This window comes from Hylobates moloch, unplaced genomic scaffold, assembly GCF_009828535.3.
Source record: "Hylobates moloch isolate HMO894 unplaced genomic scaffold, HMol_V3 SCAFFOLD_8, whole genome shotgun sequence".
NCBI classification, from domain to species: domain Eukaryota; kingdom Metazoa; phylum Chordata; class Mammalia; order Primates; family Hylobatidae; genus Hylobates; species Hylobates moloch.
The window spans coordinates 44,955,475-44,975,967 of NW_026652283.1; the positions used below are offsets into that span (position 1 = coordinate 44,955,475).

The window sequence follows — 20,493 nt, forward strand, 5'->3', positions numbered from 1 at the left end:
TGTCACTGCACAGAGGACGGACAAATGGACACTTCAGGGATTCAGACACTTCAGAAGGGGCTCCCGCTCCAGAGAGGGGAGGGCCATGTGGGCTGGGGCCATTTGGCACATGAACGAGGGCAGCACATTTGGGAAGACTGGGCCTTTAGCCTGATGGAGGGAGGGCAAGGGGGTGTCGTGCAGGGTCCCCTTCCCCGGGGTGCTGGGCTCAAACCTCCTGTGGAGCAGCCCCCACCCCATCCCCCAGAAACAAATGCTTTGGGCAGGCTGCTGGATCACGGGCCTCTGCTGGCTGGGCCTGACAGCCAGGGCTGGAATGAGGGGCAGAGACCCCGGAGCAGCCCAGTGAGGTGCAAGCAGGCCTGGAAGACAGACTGGACCCGAGGCTGGGGGTGAGGAGGTGGCGACCACAGAGAATACAATGTTTACAAAAATAATTACACAGATAAACAGGGCTGGGCAGCACAGCCTGACAAGTAACACTGTGCAGCCCCCCAGCCCCTCATCCTGCCCCTAGGGAGGAAGAGCCAAATGTGCCTGGCAGAGGCTGGGGTCTGCTCTGAGGGCAGGAGCACTAGTCACGGGGCTGGAGGCCCACCCAGAACCTCAGCTCAGGGCAGGGTATAAGGGTATCAGAGGCCACGTAAAGCCGTCCAGGCCACTGGGGACCTGGCCCGAGACCCCTCCAAAGTGCTTTGGACCTCCCAGCAACCCTCTACTCCCACCCCTCCCCCCAGCTGCCATCTTGGCATCCAAAGGACGTGTAAACACTGGGGACACGAGCATGAATGACTGCACTAGCAGTGGTGACCAAGGTGACAGCAGCCGTCCTGGCCAGGGCGTGGCAGGGGGCAGGCAGAGACACCTGGCCTCTGCCTCACCAGTCTCTGCAGTGGGAGCACGGGGTGGGGGTGGGGCCACTCCCCTGGCAGCCGTGCTCATATCCGGGAGTCCTGGAGGCGGCTGGAGCCATTACTGCCCACAATGGGGATCTGGGCCTTGTCCGGGTGCAGTGGCTGAACCTCGAAGCCGTCCTCAGGAGAGGGGGCCATGGTGGGGGCGTAGCGCCCAGTCCGGTGCTCCAGGAGGGCAGGGCCCCAGTCTCTGCTTGGCTTTGTGGCATTTTTCAAACGCTGCATGAGGTAGGCATGGGGCACAGGGGCAGGGCACGTCAGGAGGGAGCCCTTAAGCCCCTTCCAGCCGGCCCCTCCCATTTCGCCTGGCTACCCAGCCTGCCCCTGCCCTCACCTGGAGGAGGGTGTCCCCGTCTGTGCGGCAGAGCCGGAACATGGCGTAGAGGGGGATGCAGAGGACGGAGGACAGAGCCATGAGGAAGCCAATGGCCACGGCCCAGCCTGGGTACTGGTAGTGGTTGTAGGTGATCGGCTGGTACTGGATCACAGTGAAAACTAGAATAAACTGCACGGGGCAGGTGTGGGAGTGGGCGTGAGGCCGGCCCAGAGCCCAGACCCCAGGCCATCCCTCTACCAGCACCCTTTCCTCTCTGGTTTCCCAAACTAGGAAAGGGCATTTGGGGCAGAACAGGGACAGCTGTCAACATCTGGGCCGTGGAAGAAGCAGGCAGGGCCAGGGGGCCGGAGCTCGGTGAGCGGGAAGGCTCTGCGGAAGGGAGAAGTCTGTCTTTGCCACAGTCCTGAACTGGCCGAGCACAGTCAAGCTGCTGCCGCCTTTGGAATCAGTCAGTTCTGCTCGCTATGGCTCCCCGTGGCCAACTGAAGTAAGGCCACATCCTGGGCCTTTAGGCTGTCACCTGGCAGTGTGACCTCAAATTGTCTTGCCGGCCACACTACCCCGCCCTCGGTGTTTCAGTCACACCCAGCGTTTCCCACCCACTCTTCATTTATTCTGGGGAATCATCCTCTGCATCTTCCTCTGTCAAACCCTATGCCAGTGCCCTCTCCTTCAAGAAGCCATCCCAGATTTCCTCCATTTCCTTCTGCACGGCCTCCCCACGGCGTTTTCCACCTGCTTCCCTTAGAGTGACTTGGTTTAATGTTCCCATAGACCTGGGAGCTCCTGGGATTGCATCAACTCTGGTGGTGCAGTGCCCAGTACAGTGCCTGCCACAGTCTCTTGTGTTGATTTGAACTGATTTGTGCAGAGAGGCAGAGGAGGATGGAGAGGGTAGGGCAAAGCCCTGCCTGTCTACGGCCGTGGAGACAGGGACATTCAGCCTGGGGAAGCTCCATGGGCTAGAAATGGTGAGTGTCAGGCTGCAGTGCTCTAGGGAGCCTCCTTGGAAAGAGATGAGTGAGATTGGAAATAAAACTTGTGGCTGCAGTAACAAAAGGAGTGAAAGGAGGCAGAAACACAGGCAGTGGCTGGCGGGCTACCCAGAGGGCCTGGCGGGGGGAGGGGTCCCAGCACCCTCCTCTTGAGCCTCCAGCCGCATCCTGGAGCACAGGACCATGTTCTAGAATGCAAGACCCCACCCCCGGGGTACCCTCCGGGGACACTGCACACGATGGGAGCTTCTAACAGGTTTCTTGAATGTAACAGATCCTGACCTACGTGTGGACAAATCCCTCATTTGAGCTGACAGAAGGGTGGAGTTTGTCAAAAAGAGCTTTCCAGAAATATGAAAAAGGAAAGCCCTCAGAGAAAACACAACAGCCCAGAAAGCCAGGCTGGAGTTACCCCAAGGAGAGGACTCTAGGATCCCCTAAAGGTAACTCCAGCCTGGCTTTCTGGGCACAGGAAGGGCCCCGCCCACTGTGCCTCAATCTTGTGGAGACACCAGATCCCAGCCAAGGCTGCCCCTACAGATCCTTCTTGTGCTTGTCTCCTTCCTCCCCCCTGCCCTTGGCAGGTGCCCCCGGTCTCTCCCCAAGACGTCAATCTAGTCTGAATGCTGGGAGACCCTCTGAGCCGCAGAGGCTGAGCTCCCCACTCTGGGGTGGTGGCTCCTGCCCTCCCCTGCCTCCCACCACTGAGACTTCCGTTCTTCCTGTTTCAAAGCTGGGCCAGTGGCCAGAGGGGGAGCCTGTGCCAGGCTCGGGAACATCCCACAACCTACGAGGTGGAGGCCTCAGCTCTCCATGGGGCTTTATGCAGAAACATGAGCCACAGGGAAAGTCCGGTGCTGAACCCCCTGTGCCACCGAGGCATTAAACATGACAAGAGTGTGGCTCTGAACACTGCCCGGGCCACTGGGCCAGCCCTCTGACTGTCACTGGGAGGTGGCCCTGCCTGTCCTCTGTGGAGTGACCATTACACTGTCAGTACCTGCCTTCCCCGAATCCCACCCCAAACAGGAAGGAGCCAAGTCATACGGTTTTGGCCCCTGGACCGTTCCTCCCTCCTGCAGAGGTGTTTCCAGTGTGGAGCTGGCCCAGGCTTGGAATTGGACTACCTGATTTGAACTGTGGCTCTGCCTCTTATTAGCTGTGTGACCATGGGCCAATTACTTATCCCCGTGCCTCAGTTTCCTCATCTGTAAAGTGGGGATAACAATGACACCTTGGAGGGCTCTATCGCGGGTTGCATGGGAATGGTGTGTGGAGGGTGCCTGCTTCCTTGCCATGGTGGATTCCTTCCACCAATTCAGCTCCCTGATGGGAATTTCTCAGCTGTTGAATATTCATAAAACCTGGAACTCCCCTTCCCCAGCCGCCCGCCTCACTGCCCGGAAGGCTTGCAAAGTTGCCCCCATGCAGAGCTGACATCTGACTCCACAGCCTGGTCTACCAGCCTTGGGCTGCTGCTGGAACACTGGTTCCCACCACATAGCCAAGGCCCTGGAACACCCTCCCTAGAGGGATGGGAGATGAGGCCAGCAGGCAGAGGCTGACACGCTATCGATGTTGACTCCTGAGTCCCCGGGGGTGCCAGGCAGGAATGCCTGAGCAATGTCTGCAGTCAAATACAGGCTGTGGCACTCCCCTCCTAACCTGAGGCCAGGGCCCGGGCAGCTCTGAGTCGCCACACGCCTCTCTGACTCTCTCCAACCTCCCTCAGCCTCCCAAAGGCCAGTCATGGGTATGGAGCTCCGGCCAGGTGCGGGAGCTCTCACTGTCCCTCCGCTGGGTCCCAAGAGATGGACACATGGCCAAGGGGCAGCGGGGGAAGGGAGGGGCTGGCCAGGGAACTCACGAAGATGATGGCGGGAGAGACGAAGCGCCAGCAGATCTGAAAGAAGAGGGGCGGTGGGAATCCCAGCATCATCTGGATGTCCTGGAAGTAGTTCTGGTGCCCTGGAGAGAGGGGGGGTCAGCAGGCCCGCAGGACAGAGTGGGTGGGCCAAGGGCCGGGTCGCGGGAGGCCAGAGGCTCGAGTGCTCACCGTAGATGTACATGATGGCCACACACATGATGCAGGAGATGACCACCAAGGAGAAGCTGGCCGCATAGTTGTCCATCAGCAGCAGCCAGTAGATGCCTGCCTGGGGAACAGCAGGCGGCTGTGGGAGGCTCCTGCAGCCCAGGCTCCCCCACCCTTCCCTGCGCGTCCTGGCAACTCTAGGCCAGCCCTTCCCTTACTCAGCTCTTACCTGGCTGGTGAGGGGGATGCCCAGCAGGAAGCCAGCCACAGCCACGCCCAAGGTCACATAGGTCTTTTTCTGCAGGATCCACTCATTCCCCACCTCATCCACAATGGCTGTGACCAGTGTCTCCAGGAGGCAGAACTGCAGGATGTGGCTGTCAGATCGGGGACCTGCCCCTTGTTCCTGTTCCCTCCCTTCCCCAAGCCTCTGGTCCGCGTTCTGCACCTCGTACCTGAGTGCCCAGCCCCAGCAGGATAAGCATGAAGAAGAAGAGCAGAGACCACAGTGGGGAGATGGGTAGTAGCGTGAGGGCCTCGGGGTAAGCCACGAAGGCCAGGCCAGGGCCGTGGTCTGCCACGCGGGACACATCCACGCCCAGGTGATTGGCCATGAAGCCGAGGATGGAGAAGATGACGAAGCCAGCATAGACGCTGGTGGCACAGTTGGTGATGCTGATGATGACACTGTCCCTGATGGGGAGGAAAACAGAGCTCAGCTTCCCTCTCCCCAATTTGGGCCAAGAGGAGACATGGAGACACGGAAGGTTCTAGGAACAAAGGCGCCTCCAACCCTTTTTTTGGGGGTTGGAGACAGGGTCTCACTCTGTTGTCCATGCTGGAGTGCAATGGCGCTATCACAGCTCACTGTAGCCTTGACCTCTTGGTCTCAAGCAATCCTCCCACCTCAGCCTTCTAAGTAGCTGGGACTACAGGTGTGTGCCACCACGCCCAGCTAATTTTCTTTTTTATGTTTTATAAAGAAAGATGGGGTCTGGCTATGTTGCCCAGGCTTGTCTTGAATTCCTGGGCTCAAGTGATCCTCCTGCCTTGGCCTCTCAAAGTGCTGGGCCTGGCCCCCAACTCCTTTTCTGCTCTGTTCTGGGCATTTTTAAGTGAGCCTTAGCTGCCTGAGTCCTCACAGACCCTTGGGACATCACTGTCCCCATCTCTCTTCTCTCTCCTGCCTAAACCTCTCTCCCCATTCTCCAACAACTTTATCCAGAACCAGTATTCCCAGAACCTCAAGATCATAAGGGGAAAGGAGGCCTGGTGGGCCCACGGCTGCGCTGGAGCCGGGATCAGGCTGCAGAGAGGGCAGGAAGGGGGCAGCCTCAGCCCGGCATGGAGCACTCACCGGTAACAGTTATTGTGGAACTTGTTGTAGGAAGCCATGGTGATGAGGCCTCCCCACGCGCAGCCCAGTGAGTAGAAGATCTGGGAGGCAGCATCACCCCACACCTGCAGGGAGGGACCGGCGGGTGAGGAGCTGTGGGCAGAGGCAGGCACCTCCCTGGCCCCTCCCCAACCCCCTTCCGGTTTCCTTCACTTCCCACCTTGGCCTCCAGGATCTTGTCCCACTGTGGGGTTAGGTAGTACATGATGCCATTGAAGGCTCCCTCCAGGGTCACTCCGCGAACAAACAGAATGGTCAGCACCACGTAGGGGAACGTGGCTGTGAAGTACACCACCTGGCACAAGAGGGCTCCATGGACTCTTCTGGGCTCTCCCCTCCCCTGGGCACCACCACCCTGGCTCCCTAATCACCACCAGCCCCCCGGTCCCTCTCCTGCTTGGAGTCCCTTCAGCATCCCCTCCCTGCAACACACACATAACCCAGGTAGGGGGCAGGGTCTTTCTGGGTGGGCACAGACCCTGCTGGGGGAGGGGTACTTGCTTTCCCTGAAGACTTGACCCCTCGGATGAGGCAGAGGAAGACGACCACCCAGGAGACACCGAGGCAGCCAAGGAGGGGCAGCCGCACCTCCCCAAAGTTCCCGATGTCGTCTGACAGCTTCAGCACATACAGCCTGGGAAGGGGAGACTCTGTCACTGAGGGCCGGCCACCGCTGCCCAGCAACAAATTCCCAAGGCCCAGGGCCCACCCGGGCTGTACCCTCCTTTGTCATGAGGTCCCAGCAGCCACCTTGTGTGACATGGGAGCTAGTTCAGGGGCCCGGCCCTGGCCGGCCCAGTCCCCTCCACCTGCTGCAGCCCCTGGGGAGCCCGACACAGTCCACTGCTCTGCAGCCTTTCCCAGGCCCTTCAAGGGCTCCTGGAGGCCACACCCCAGGCTTGTGTGGTCTTCCTAGTCCCTGCGCGAGGAGATCTCCTTGTCCCCAGTTGGGCTCAGCCCAGGTCCTTGTTTGCACATTTCTCCCTTCAGGAATGCCTTTTCCTCATCCTGTCAGGTGTCACCTCCTCCAGGAAGCCACCAGTGAGCATCTCACCTACACCAATCAGCTCTATCTCTGATAAACTGAGGGAGGCATGATAAACTGAGGGAGGCAGTGGAGTGCTCAGTAAAGACTGGACCCTGGCCGGGTGTGGTGGCTCACATCTGTAATCCCAGCACTTTGTGGAGGCTGAGGCGGGCAGATCACCTGAGGTCAGGTGGGTCCTCCAGGAAGCCACCAGTGAGCATTTCACGTGCACCAATTAGCTCTATCTCTGATAAATTGAGGGAAGCAGTGGAATGCTCAGTAAAGATTGGACTCTGGCCGAGTGTGGTGGCTCACACCTGTAATCCCAGCACTTTGGGAGGCTGTGGTGGGCAGATCACCTGAGGTCAGGAGTTCAAGACCAGCCTGGCCAACATGGTGAAACCCCGTCTCTACAAAAATTAGCCGGGCATGATGGCGGGTGCCTGTAATCCCAGCTGCTTGGGAGGCTGAGGCAGGAGAACTTCTTGAACCCAGGAGGTGGAGGTTGCAGTGAGCAGAGATTGTGCCACTGCACTCTAGCCTGGGCAACAAAGCAAAAGTCCATCTCAAAAAAAAAAAAAAATTGGACCCAAATTTCTCCCCTCTGGGTGGCTCCATCTGGCACCCTATGCCATACCAGCCGTGATCTTTTGATCAATCAGACATTTATGTGCCCGGCCCTGTGCTAGGTGCTGGGCATACAGGCCTGCAGGGGCATCTCCCCAGCTCTCAGGGAAGAGGGCAGAGAACAACTGCTCTACCTCCAGCACCAGCATTCAAAGTAAAGAAACCATTTCTTGTTTGAAGGATTTTTTTTTTTTTTTTTTTGACACAGTCTCACTCTGTCACCCAGGCTGGAGTGCGTTCATGCGATCTGGGCTCACTGCAACCTCCGTCTCCCAGGTTCAAGCGATTCTCCTGCCTCAGCCTCCCGAGTAGCTGGGATTACAGGTGTGCATCAACACGCTGGGCTAATTTTTGTATTTTTAGGAGAGACGGGGGTTTCACCATGTTGGCCAGGCTGGTCTCAAACTCCTCACCTCAGGTGACCTACCCGCCTCGGCCTCCCAAAGTGCTGGGATTACAGGCGTGAGCCACCGCACCTGGCCTATATTATTTTTGTCTGCAAGAATATAGCATTACAGTGTTAGGGACTGAAGAGTTTAAAAGGCTAGCCTGGAAACCAAATGACGAATTCTAGCTTTATTTTTATGGCATCACATTCTGTTTTTTGTTTGGTTTTAGTTTTGGACCACACGTTTTTGAGATCAAACAGCCTAAGGACATTTGGAACCCAACATATTTACAAGTGGCCTCTTGACACATGACATCTCCAGAATTATTCTGCATTGCTTTAAAAATGTCTCCACATGACAAATCTTATTTCCCCAGCCAGGTGGTGAGCGCCTTGAGAACAGGACCCTTGGGAACAGGTCCCACAGGGGCTGTGGTTGTGCTGCCTGAGCTGCTATCAGCAGTCTTAGTGATTTAGGCTGCATTATCTCATTTTGTCTTTAAAACCAGGTAGGTATCACGACCGCCCGATTTCATGGACAAATGACTGTGAATGACCTCCCAAGGCCACAGCTAATAAGCAGCAGAGCCAGGATTTGAGAGGGGTCTGTGTGACTCCAGAGCTGCCATGAAGACCCTGGGGGACAGGAGCTGGGTCCCACAGGGACCGCAGAGGTGAGAAGGCCTGGTCATGAGTTTAGGACCCAGTAGCAGGTATCAGACCAGCACAGGGGACTGGAAGGCAAGATTGTGAAGAGGGTGGCGAGGGAGGGGAGGACCCTGAGTGAGAAGGGTGAGTGGGCGAGAGGCAGACGTGGGCTCAGAAATCTGCCCTTTGAGCTTCTCTCGCTTTAGAGTCTCTTCATCTTACTTTTGATTAGCTTCCCTCATTTGTAAAATGGTGATTTTAAAAATCCCTACACAAGCTACCTAACAGGGTTTTTGTGGCATTCCAGTGAGATCGCGCAGCTGTCCAAAGGGTCGTTGGAGAGTGTGGACTAAACACCTGCACAGCCGCCCCCACCTAATTCACCCGGGCACACCCAGCAACAGCAGCACCAGACGGGCGCAACGCACACAGATTCTGACACAGCGACTGCTGCCTAGCTCCTTACCCTCTAAACGGCAGTCTCTGAATCTGAAAATATGGATACTAATATCTACTTAGATAATATGCCTGGCACAATAAGGGTGCTTCCTTTCCTCCCTTGCTGAAGCCAGCCTGGGTTGCTCTCTTCAGGGCCATTTCCCTGGATCTCCAGGAGAGGGCAGCAGGGAGCCGTGCTGCCGGGAAGGTATCCTGCATGGGACAGTGGCCAGTTAGGCAGGCCTGGTTCCAGCCCGCGCTGGGGAGTAGAGTGCAGCGGCTCCACCAGTCAGATTTCTTTGAAGGCTCTTCCCCTCTGATTTTACTGGATAAAATCTCTAGAGCTTTGCCCTGGGTGGGCCCAGGGCTGGGAATCTCTGGCAGTCAGCCCCTGGGACAACCGCCACTGGAGCATCTGGGGGTGGGGTTGCACAAGGCTTTGTGTTTCTGGGAGCTTCCAGGAAGGTTCATCACCCCAGACTAGATCAAGTTGCCCCATCCACATCATGCCTTAAATGTAGTAAAACGCCTGGCCGTATCTGCTCGTTTTCCCGTTGGACAGCAGCTCCGTGAGGACAGTGTCTTCCTGCCCTCTCTCCCCTCTGAGAACAGTACCCGGTACCTAGTAAGTGCTCAAGAAATCGGCTGGGTGTGGTGGCTCACGCCTGTAACCCCAGCACTTTGGGAGGCTGAGATGGGTGGATCACCTGAGGTCAGGAATTTGAGACCAGCCCGGCCAACATGTCGAAACCCTGTCTCTACTAAAAATACAAAAACGAGCCAGGCGTGGTGGCGGGTGCTTGTAATCCCAGTTACTAGGGAGGCTGAGGCAGGAGAATCGCTTAAACCTGGGAGGCGGAGGTTGCAGTGAGCTGAGATCGTGCCACTGCACTCCAGCCTGGGCAACAGAGCGAGATTCTGTCTCAAAAAAAAATAGAAATCATCTGTCCATTCAGTTCCAGGTGTATTTTTTAAAAAGAAAATAAATGTTAGGATGTTAAAAATTAAAAAATAAAAGACAAATGAAATGACCTGTCTGGTAACTGAGTGCCTGAGTCTGCCCATGCCCCTCTGGGGGACAGCAGCTGTGTTCTCTATGCTCTGGGTCCTTGAGAATAGTGGCCCCGTCTTACCTGTCTTTGAGTGTCTACAGCCCAGCCCAGAGGTTGGCACAGGGAAGCTGGGTCCTTCAGGGTCAGAGCACTCGGGCCTGGGTTAGAGGCCCTGCGGTGACTTGCGGTATCCTCAGACCCTTGTGCATTTCAGCCATGGTTCTCCATCACATGTGGAGAAAGAAATCCTCAAATCCTTAGCCTGGCATGGGAGGCCCTGTGTTATATGATGCCTGCTGGCTTCTTCTGTCTTGTCACTCAGCGTCCCACCTGCTCCCAACCCCAGCTCCAGTTTGCCTCCTTCTGGCCTCTGCTCACCTGCTCATGTGGTTCCCAATCTCTCTACTTTCCTCTCTCCCTTCTCTGGGAAGCCCTGACTGCCTGGTCTTGCCCCATCCCCTTAGCACCAAGCACTACCTCTTTGTGTCCCCATGACACCCCTGCACATACCTGGACCGAGGCACCTGCCCTACTGTGATTAGCAGTCCGTCTCCCCACTGCCCTGTGAGCTCCTCAGGACAGGGGCTCTGGGCCGTTCATACCTACCATGGGGACACAGGGCCCGGCAGAGCAGAGGTGTGAATGTTGTGGAATAAATGGTGGAGGCCTGCCAGCATGCCCCCAAAGCCCTCTGCCCAGGGGTTCCCCAGCAAGACACGGGGAATTTCCAACTGGTGGGTGGAGGGCACAGCAGGATGGCCTGAGACTCTGGTCTCTTTGTTGCCTCTGAACAAAATGTGCCAGGATGTCTTGATCACGGCACCCCCGGCTCAGAGACCTTCCATGGTGTCTTTTGTTCTGCATCATCAAGTCTAACCCTAATCCTGGCAAGTTCTTTATGAAGGCAGTGCCACTTCCTAGGCCACCTGAAGCCCATGCATTCTCCCCACACCTGTTACTCTCATCAGAGCAGGCTCCCTTCAGCCTTGGGGCCAGCCTCTGCTCATCTGGGACAGAGCCTTTGCCCACACTCTTCTTCTCCCCAGGATCTGCCCCCCTTTCCCCTGAGTCTCCCCTGAAGCCTGGTTTGCTGGATTTCTGACAGCCTTCCTCACAGCTGCTCTGTAAAGATCCTGCAACTCAACATTCCATCTTCCATTGCTTTCTTTTTTTTTTTTTTTTTTTGAGACAGAGTCTTGCTCTGTCGCCCAGGCTGAAGTGCAGTGGCGCAATCTCAGCTCACTGCAAGCTCTGCCTCCCGGGTTCACGCCATTCTCCTGCGCCTGCCACCACGCCCGGCTAATTTTTTTTCTCTTTTTGTATTTTTAGTAGAGACGGGGTTTCACTGTGTTAGCCAGGATGGTCTTGATCTCCTGACCTCGTGATCCGCCGCCTCGGCCTCCCAAAGTGCTGGGATTACAGGCGTGAGCCACCGCGCCCGGCCTCCATCTTCCATTGCTTTCTGTACATCAGGCTCTTCTCCTAAACTCTTCACTCACCTCTACCCTCTCCCAGCCCAGCAGCGGGCTGAACCAGGCACTCTACTTTGTCTTCAGATGGCTGCCCAGTGGGGACAGGGTTGCCACCACGTTCCCCCCACCCCAGGTCCTGCAGGTGCCTCACCTCCAGTACTCCTCGCTGGGGCTGGTCCTCTGGAGGCTGTGGTTGAGCAGGTGGGAGAGGTTGCTGGGCGAGGCGGCTGGCCGAGAGCCATTGGTGAGGTTGGAGGCGTCCAGCACACCGGCGCAGTCACGCGTGTTCCAGGGGTTATTGCAGTAGGCCCAGGGCAGCACGTGCGTCATGGACGAGAAGAAGTAGTAGAAGGCAATGCAGATGACCACATTGTAATAGATGCCGATGTAGGTGGACACCACCATCATACCGTAGCCCACGCCTGCAGGAGGGGAGGGGCAGGGGGGAGGAGCCTCAGCATCCAGCAGGAGGAGGTGAGGTTAATAATTTCTTTTTTTTCTTTTCTTTGTTTTCTTTTGTTTGTTTGTTTTTGAGACGGGGTCTCGCTCTGTCGCCCAGGCTCTGTCACCCAGGCTGGAGTGCAGTGGCGGAATCTCGGCTCACTGCAAGCTCCGCCTCCCGGGTTCATGCCATTCTCCTGCCTCGACCTCCCGAGTAGCTGGGACTACAGGCGCCCGCCACCATGCCCGGCTAATTTTTTTGTATTTTTAGTAGAGACGGGGTTTCACTGTGTTAGCCAGGATGGTCTGGATCTCCTGACCTCGTGATCTGCCCGCCTCGGCCTCCCAAAGTGCTGGGATTACAGGCTGAGCCACCGTGCCTGGCCTCTTTTGTTTTTTGTTTTTTTTGAGACAGAGTTTTTGCTTTTCTTGCCCAGGCTGGAGTGCAATGGCGCGATCTCGGCTCACCGCAACCTCCGCCTCCCAGGTTCAAGCGATTCTCCTGCCTCAGCCTCCCGAGTAGCTGGGATTAGAGGCATGTGCCATCACACCTGGCTAATTTCGTATTTTTAGTAGAGATGGTTTTTGTTTTGTTTTGTTTTGTTTTGTTTTGTTTTTTGTTTTGTTTTGACATGGAGTCTCCCTCTGTCACCCAAGCTGGAGTGCTGTGGCACGATCTTGGCTCACTGCAAGCTCCGCCTCCGAGGTTCACACCATTCTCCCGCCTCAGCCCCTCCGAGTAGCTGGGACTGCAGGCGCCCGCCACCACACCAGGCTAATTTTGTTTTTGTATTTTTAGTAGAGAAAGGGTTTCACCGTGTTAGCCAGTATGGTCTCGATCTCCTGACCTTGTGATCCCCCCGCCTCGACCTCCCAAAGTGCTGGGATTACAGGGGTAAGCCACTGCGCCCGGCCAAGATGGGGTTTCTCCATGTTGGTCAGGCTGGTCTCAAACTCCTGACCTCAGGTGATCCACCCGCCTCGGCCTCCCAAAGTGCTGGGATTACAGGCGTGAGCCGCTGCGCCCGGCCCGAGGTTAATAATTTCTAAGGGCCCAAGGGGCAGGCTGAGATGGAGGGCCAAAGGAAGTCCAGGTCAAGGTCTTGGTAGGGGTAAGTTGGCTGGGGGTGGGGTGGGGGGGGGCGCAAAGGAGTTTTGTGTGTACACGTGGTAGGAGGGGAGGGTGGCAGCCAAGTAAACATGGGTCCCAGCATGCGTCCATGGCTTAGGCCATTGATGTGGGGCTTGGGGTCAGCATCAGGGCTCTACAGCGGTCAGCTGTGTTTGTACAGATGGACGAGTTGGCACGGCCCTCAGAGGCCGTTGTGTGTTTGTGTGTGTGTGAGCGAGTGCCCCGCCCAGGCCTCACCTTTGAACATGGGGCTGATCCTCCAGACCCCCAGGCACCCCTGGCTCGCAAACTGGCCGAAGGAGAGCTCCATGAAGAAGAGGGGGATCCCGCAGAAGATGAGCATGATGAAGTAGGGGAACATGAAGGCGCCTGGTAGGCAGGGAGAGGTCTGGCTCAGGAGTGGGCTTGGAGGGATCTCACCCTGGGCTTCCTGCTCAGAACTCAACAGCAAAATCTTCGAGATTGGGTAGGATCCAGGGAGGAGTGTGCCAGGCTTGAGCAGGAGCCTGGGCTGAGGCACACCACCCCCAGCCTGGCTTTCAACTTGACAGAGGCTCTCAGGAAGTCTGCTTGGAGTGGAATCCAGGCCCCAGAGCCTCCATACTTGGGTGGGATTTGATGGTTTAACCAAGCGATTTCACAAGCATAAGTTGCTGAGATCCTCAAAATCTCTGAACCATTTAGGGGGGCTGCTGAACCCCAGGGAACAGAACAGGGAGGCTTGGTGGGGGTTAGGTCCTCTTCTCACCTCTCCTCACCTCAAAGGGGGCCAACTGGCAGGGCCAGGCCTGAACAACAGACTGCCAGGGCCTGGGGTGGCCTGCCTTAGGCAAAGGGTGCCTAAGCCAGGGATGGGGGCGAAGGAGGCCGGGGCCAGAGGCCAGCCTTTATCTGGAGTGGGTCTGTGCCAGGGAGAGGGTGGCCCAGGCCCTGGTGGGTGGGCTCTACCCAAGTGGGTGGTCCCTGCCCTGTGCCCACTGGGTACCTCCCCCGTTGCGATAGCAGAGGTATGGGAAGCGCCAGACATTGCCCAGGCCCACGGCATAGCCCACGCTCGTCAGTACAAACTCGATCTGGTTGCCCCAGTTGCCCCGTTTGAGGTTCTGGTCCCTCTTGGTGGCCTCGCTGGGCACAGCACCATTCTGTGGGGACAGGAGAGAAGCTACCATCAGCAAGGCATTTGTGCTCCGTGCCTGACCCTCTGGGCCTCCCCCAGCAGGGAAACCGTGGACCCTCCAACACCCCTCCCCGGGCTTCCCCTCTGCTGGCAGGAGCTTCAGGCAGGCCTGGCAGAGGAGGGAAGCAGAGAGTAGTGGCTGCCAGAGGGCGCCAAGCAGAGCTTCCCTCACCAGCCCCACAGCACCCAGTGCCAGGTGCACAGCCCACCTGAGGAGCTGCTGCCAGCATCCGGGAGGCGGCACACTGAAGAGGGAGCTAGGGCCAGGAGCCCCCAAGCCCCTCCAAAACCTCCCCTTGCCCCTCTGGGTAAGGATCTGGGAGCAGCTGAGCCTCATACCAAGCAGCCAAGTCAGGCTGGGCACAAAGGGGCCTGTGTCCAGACAGCCCCCCCACCCGTCGCCTACCACATCACCAGGCTGAGCACGCTGCCCCTGGGCAGGCGACTGTGGGGGAGGGGAGGTTAGACCCCTCCCCCAGCTGAAGGCTTCTTCCTGGGGGCACAGAGTGGGCAGGGCTGGGGGGAAATGGGGGAGCAGCTGAGCCGGGATAGACCTGGGGAGGGCATTCTGGGACTCTAGGTGGGAGGGTCCGGGGAGCTAGCCACACTGCCCACGGCTGGGGAGCCGCCCTGGGGAGCTGACCTGGGCCATGGCTAGGGAGTGCTGGGCCATGAGTTGGGGAAGGAGAGCAGAGTTGTAGGCCTCATGCCAGACTTTGAGGACAGACTCTGCTAGGGAAATAGAGGGAGTGGCTCCAGAAAAGAGTGGCAGGAAGAAGGATCTCTGAACAGGGAGAAGCGTCACCTGCAGGGGAGGGGGCCGAAGGTCAGGAGAGGCAGATGCGGGGATTTGCCCCAGGGAAGAATGTGGGGCCCGCAGGACTGGGCTGGTGGCCTGGGCCCCACTGAGGACAGCCCCTTGTGGAACCCCAGGCCCAAAAGCTGGAACTGGCTCTGCAAGTCCCTTGGTTAAAGAAGTCCCTTAATAAGTGCCATGCTCCTTCCACCTCCCTCCTATAGTGAGCAGGAAATTAATCAGAGCCCGAGGGCCCGAAGGGGTCTCACTAAGGAGACAGGGGCTCAGTGTCACCAACAGAAACACAGAGAGACCTTAGTGCCAGAGACAGCCTCCCAGAGGTGAGCTATTCCCCTTTGAGAAACAGACAGACCCGCATCAGAGATGGAGCCCCGTAGCCTCAGAGAGATGCCAGTGATGTGACATTGACCCTCCGCTTGAAAGAGACATATTTGACAGCAGTCACTCTGGCCAATAAGCAAGGCAGCCTGGTGCAGGTGAAATGCTATCAGACCCTGATGCTGATGAACAAACACAGACGGAACGAATGGCCTCCCTGGGCCCCAAGCGCCTTGGATAGGCCAGGTGGGAATGTGGGCAAAGGAGGCACTAGGGCCTGATGGGTGGGCACTGCAGCACAGACACCTTTGTGGGGCAGCCACCCTGTGCACTCAATCCAGCATCGACCCTGCCGAGATGTGACCCTCACACCCTCCACAGAGGGCAGGGGCGCAGTGCCAGGGACCATGGGTTTCCTTCAAGGAGCACCCAGAGCAAATCAGTGGCTGAACAAGCCTTCTTTCATTCATTCGTTGATTCATTCATGCAATGGCAGATTGACACCGGCTATGTGCCAGGCACTGTGCCAGGAAGTGGGACTTCAGCAGAGAGCTCCTACCAATTTGGAGCTGGAAGTCTAGCGGGGGTGCAAGCCATCAATGAAATGTATACATCCACCATCTTTAGATGCGGCTTCAGGGTGACCATAGAGGGGATCATCTCAAAAATCACAAGAGTATGGAAGGAGGACAAGGCAGGAAAGCAGGGCTGAGGTCAAGGAAGGCCTCCCTGATGAAGAGGCTTGAAGACATGCTTGGCCCTGGTAGAGGGTGGTCCCCGGCCTGAGTGTGCCCTCTGTGACATGCCCCTACAGAACCCTGCCTGAGCATGTCACCACCTCCTGGGGCCTTCACTGGGGCAGGTGTGGCAAGATCACAGAGTCAAGGGGCCATTTTTTGGAGGGTGTGAGGCCTGCTGGGGGTGGTTTATCTGGTCCCAAACAAATGCCAGCCAAATAGGGCTCCTATATGTTGACCCTACAATACCAGTTTTATTCTGTCCCAGGGTTGTTTACTTAGGGGCACAATGCCTGATTGTGCCAGCAGCACAGTACACGGATGGGGTCACAGAGCAGCAGTTACAGCTGTAAAAGGGACAACTGATGGTCCAGGATGGACCAGTGGGCAGGGTAAGGGCAAGGCGCTTTGCAGAGATCCAGGTTCCCAAGGCTTGAAGATCAAGACCTGTCTCCTGTTCCCAGCAGGATGAGGGACAGATGCCCCATAGCCCCTGACCAAGTGGGACCACATTTGGATCCCTGAAGTCTGCTCCTTCCCTGGCATGGTAGGGGTACGGGGAAGGTGGTGATGCTTCCAGCCACGTGCCACAGACAGCCGCCTGCCTGAGCCCTCAAGAGCCAGCGGCTGCTCCGTTAATGAGCCGTGTGCTAACCAGCTCAGCCGTGCGGGCTGTAACCCAGGGAGGCCACAGCCCCCAGGACAGGGGCTGAACCGGGGTTGGCGATGGGGCTCTGGCAGGAAGTTCCTGACAACACTAAAGGTCTGCTGTATGCAGAGGATCCTTGCAGAAGCAGCACCCACTTCTGCTTGGGCCTGGGTCCCCGCACTGTGACGCTCCGACCACGGGAACGTGGCACAGGCTTGGTCTCTGACTTCAACTCCAGGGCTGTCTATGCTCAGGTGGCTTGACTGGGGAGGGCTGAGCTCTCAGCGGAGGACAGAGCAAACCTACCTTTCTCCAAGCAAAGTGAAGGAAAGACTCTCCAAAAAAAAATCCAGGCACTTTCTGGGTGCTCTAGTTCCCTTCCTTGTCCAGATCTCCTCTGACCACCCTCTGACTTCCCTCCTGAGCAGCTAAATCTTTTTCAATACTGTATGGCTTTTTTTTCCCTCCTTGCATAATCTTTCCTATTCTAAGCCTCTAGTTTTTCTTGATCTGCTGGGTGGATAGCTGTGTCACTAATATGAACTGTCCCTGCAGTGGTCATCAGCTGAGGTGCCCACGGAAAAATCCCTTTGTGCTCATGATTTGACTCAGACCGGCTGCCCATCTGCCTGAGCCAGCTCAGCCCCATGGACGGGCTCTGCTCCAGGCTTCTCCTACCCCCCACCACCATCACCACCATCTGCCCCCCTCTGCTCACCCTCACTCACTTGCTCACATCTCAGTGGGGAATTAAACCATAGCAGCATGGTTCCCTCTGGCTTGTCCCCCTCTTTTGCAGGCTCCCTAGACAGCCCCTATGTGCCCTGTCACCCTTCCTGGCAGCTCTGAGAGGCCACTGCCAGGACAAAGCAGCCTCCACTTGCCACTGCCATGGGCGCAGTGGATGGTCTCCAGGACAGGACCAGCCTGCCCTGTCCCCAAGCTCTCCCAGCCATGGAAGGAATGGAGGCTTTCCTTCCATGGCGGGGTGGGGTGAGCTGGCTCACACACACACACAAACACACACACACACACACACACACACCCCTCAGATGTTCCCTTACCCTTAGAACCAGTCATTGAGACAGCAGTGTCCACCCTGGCACAAGGACTTATGATCTTTCTTGGTTTAACAGCCTCCCACCCCTTCCCTGCCTAGCTGGGAGAGCCACACTGAGCAAAGTCACTTACAGAAGTCCTTTACACAGCCCTCTGCTCGGCTTATTTACTGCTCTGCTTAGCTCCGAGGGCAGAATCCAGATCTCCCACTCTGCCCTGGGCTTGGCAGAGGTGGGACACCGGTGCAAGTGAGAGCCCTGGTGCTCTAGGGCCCGCTCCTCCAGTAGAGCCCTGGGTAAGCCACTTCCACTCTTGGTATCTCAGCATTGCTGTCTACTAAAGCAGGGGACAGACTAGATAACCTCACTATCAGAAAAGATCGGGTGTGTTCAGGATGGTATGGCCATAGACTAGATAACCTCACTTTCAATGGATCTGCCAGATTCCCAGGCTAGACAGCCTCAGCAGCTACTCATATTGCATAGCTCTCCCTCACCTGGAATTTTGCTATTTCTGACGTTCCCCTGTACATTCCATTAGTTCCCACTAGCTTTCTAGATTACTAAAAAAACATTTTGCCCTTTTTTTCTGATTATAAAAGCATGATAAGCTATCATAAAAAAATTAGAAAATACAGAAAAAGGTAAAGAGGAAATGCAGTGGCAAAGCCTACTCCCAGAGCGAACCAGGCCAGCCCGAGGATGCACTCCTGCCTTTTGCTCTTGCACAGGCTCAGGGAGCCCGGCTCTCCACCCTGGACGGTGACTCTGCTCTGGTGTGAGACTCCCGCCTCCTAGATCAGTGTCCAGTGGATATTTTTGTGAATTGTGAGCTTCCCCCTCCTGCTCTGGGTGGACACTGAGGAATCCTGGAGCTGCCCTGGCTGGGCGGGCCCCTCTGGGACCCAGCAGGCTTTGTGTTTAGGACTCTCCAGCCCCAGGGTTTGCTCATGGGATGAAGTCCCATCCAAGACAAACTTCATGGAGGAGAATGGGCAAGACCTCACATCCCAGATGGACTTTGAGCCAAATCAGATCACTGGCAACTTTCTCTAAGCCCCAATGGGGAATCTAGACAGAACAGCCATTACAGTAAGTTGTGGTTGCCTCAGAAGACCCCACGACCTCCTTCCTGCCAGGCACCCCTCGGTTTTCGTTCTTTTCTATCAGTGCAGGGCCCAGGCTGGCCCACAGGCAGCACCTACCCTGCAATGACAGAATCTTCTGTCCTTCACCTACATGGCACTGAGTAGGGGCAGAGAGACCCAGCCGCAGCTCTGATCTCTGGCCTGTTACCTGGATACGGGAGAGTCTGGGGCCAGGGGTGGAGGGGCAGAACATGGGAAAATCTCCCCCAGGCCGAGCAGTCCCCAGTGGCCATTCGTGCCTCCTGCCTCAAGGCAAACCTCAGAGCCATCTCTGGGCACCTCTCAGGACTCCAGGTGCCTTCAGAGTCCAGGCCTTCATATAGCAGATGAGAGAGGCAAGAATACGCCTTGTGCTTATCCGTGGCAGAGCCCTGACTGGCAGCAAGGGAACTGCCAATACTGTGGGCAGTAGACAGATGACTGGCACCCCCAGGCATGCCGGGCTCCACTCCAGGCCCTGGGGAGAGTGATGGAGGACCCTGGGTGGGCCCTGGCCAGCTCCTCGCTTCCCACCCCAGACAAGCCCAGCAGGGAAGACTGGAGGCAATGGTCCTGTCCTGCGCTGCAGCGGCTGGAGGCGGCATCTACCCTCACCGGCTAGCAGCAGGCAGGCACTCTGGAAAGTGGCTTTGGTTCTTGACCCTAGCAGTACTGAGGTTTGAGGGCAGCCCTGCGTGCTGTTCCTCCCAGACCCATCCCACATCACCTCAGAGGACATTCCCTCTCTTGCCTTTTGAAGGTCAAGTCGGGATGTCCTACAGGGGAGAAGTGTAGCTTTTGAGTCTCCTCACCCTCGCTGTCATCCGCTGACATCTCCACCCGTCCCCAGCGTCCAGGGATGAGGACACACCGGCTCCCAGCCCATGCGGGCACTCGCCCTGGACCCTGGAAAATGTTCTGTGGGGTCTCTCTCTTCCCAGCTGAGACTCTTGCCCCATCCCCTTCCCCCATCCCTTGCCACTGAAACCATGTACCACGTTCCCCTGCCCCCTCACCCACTCTCCCCATAGGAGTAACTGCCGTGGCACAGACAATGAGGCTGTATTGATTAGTACAATTCCTGGGCACCTCCGGCCCGTCTCCCCGGGAGCTAGGACAATGCAGCTTTGATACACAGAGCAGATTCTCAGCAGGTCCTTGGGCTGGGGGAGCCCTCACACCCCCACTCTCCCCCCTCTCGCCCCCGCCACACAGCTAACTCTTCCTGCACTCCTTTGCACAGTTGCAACTTTCTGGGTCACTTTGGCTGGTGTCTGTCTTGCTTGCTGGCTGTGTCTGCCCCTCCCTGGCACAGACCACTCAGCCCCTCTCCCCACCCGCAGCCCAGCCTCTCAGCCTGCCTGGCACCAAGGAGGGGGCTCAACCTCCTGGAAGGTGACTGACCTGTTCTGGGGAAGAGGGGGCCACAGGTCCATGAGCCGCGGCCATCCCGGGGTGAGCGATCGCAGCCCGCATGTCTCTGCCGCTCATTCACACCTCTGCCAGCTCCAGCGCGACACTGACGCATCCCCTGCCTCTCCCACTGCCGGGCTGGGCAGCGTCAATTACTTTCACCTCATCTCCTCCCGAAGCTCTGCCTACCCCCTCCCCTGGCCCTGCCCCTCCGGCCAGTCCCCATGCAGCCCAGCACGGGTGCTCCGGAGCTGGAGTGGGGCGTGTGGGGTTTGTTGTGTTTTTCCCTTGTTCC

At 57.3% G+C, this 20,493-nt stretch overlaps 1 protein-coding gene across 2 annotated transcripts; it reads right to left on the reverse strand.

Annotated features, from left to right (window-relative positions):
- Position 1: 1 nt before the first annotated feature.
- On the reverse strand, positions 2–20,337 carry SLC6A9 (solute carrier family 6 member 9). 2 transcript variants are annotated; one of them, XM_032160521.2, is made up of 13 exons: positions 20,190–20,337; positions 13,888–14,044; positions 13,140–13,271; positions 11,481–11,751; positions 6,179–6,311; positions 5,838–5,972; positions 5,639–5,742; positions 4,737–4,974; positions 4,511–4,645; positions 4,303–4,402; positions 4,114–4,214; positions 1,249–1,419; positions 2–1,133 (listed from the first exon to the last, which is right to left on the reverse strand). In XM_032160521.2, exons 1-13 carry the CDS (start codon positions 20,274–20,276, stop codon positions 939–941), a joined length of 1,959 nt encoding a protein of 652 aa, XP_032016412.1. In that variant the 5' UTR covers positions 20,277–20,337; the 3' UTR covers positions 2–938. The 2 variants fall into 2 exon arrangements, with proteins under 2 accessions (XP_032016412.1, XP_032016423.1); XM_032160532.2 differs by lacking the exon at positions 13,888–14,044 and having other exon boundaries at positions 20,190–20,313.
- Positions 20,338–20,493: the final 156 nt, after the last annotated feature.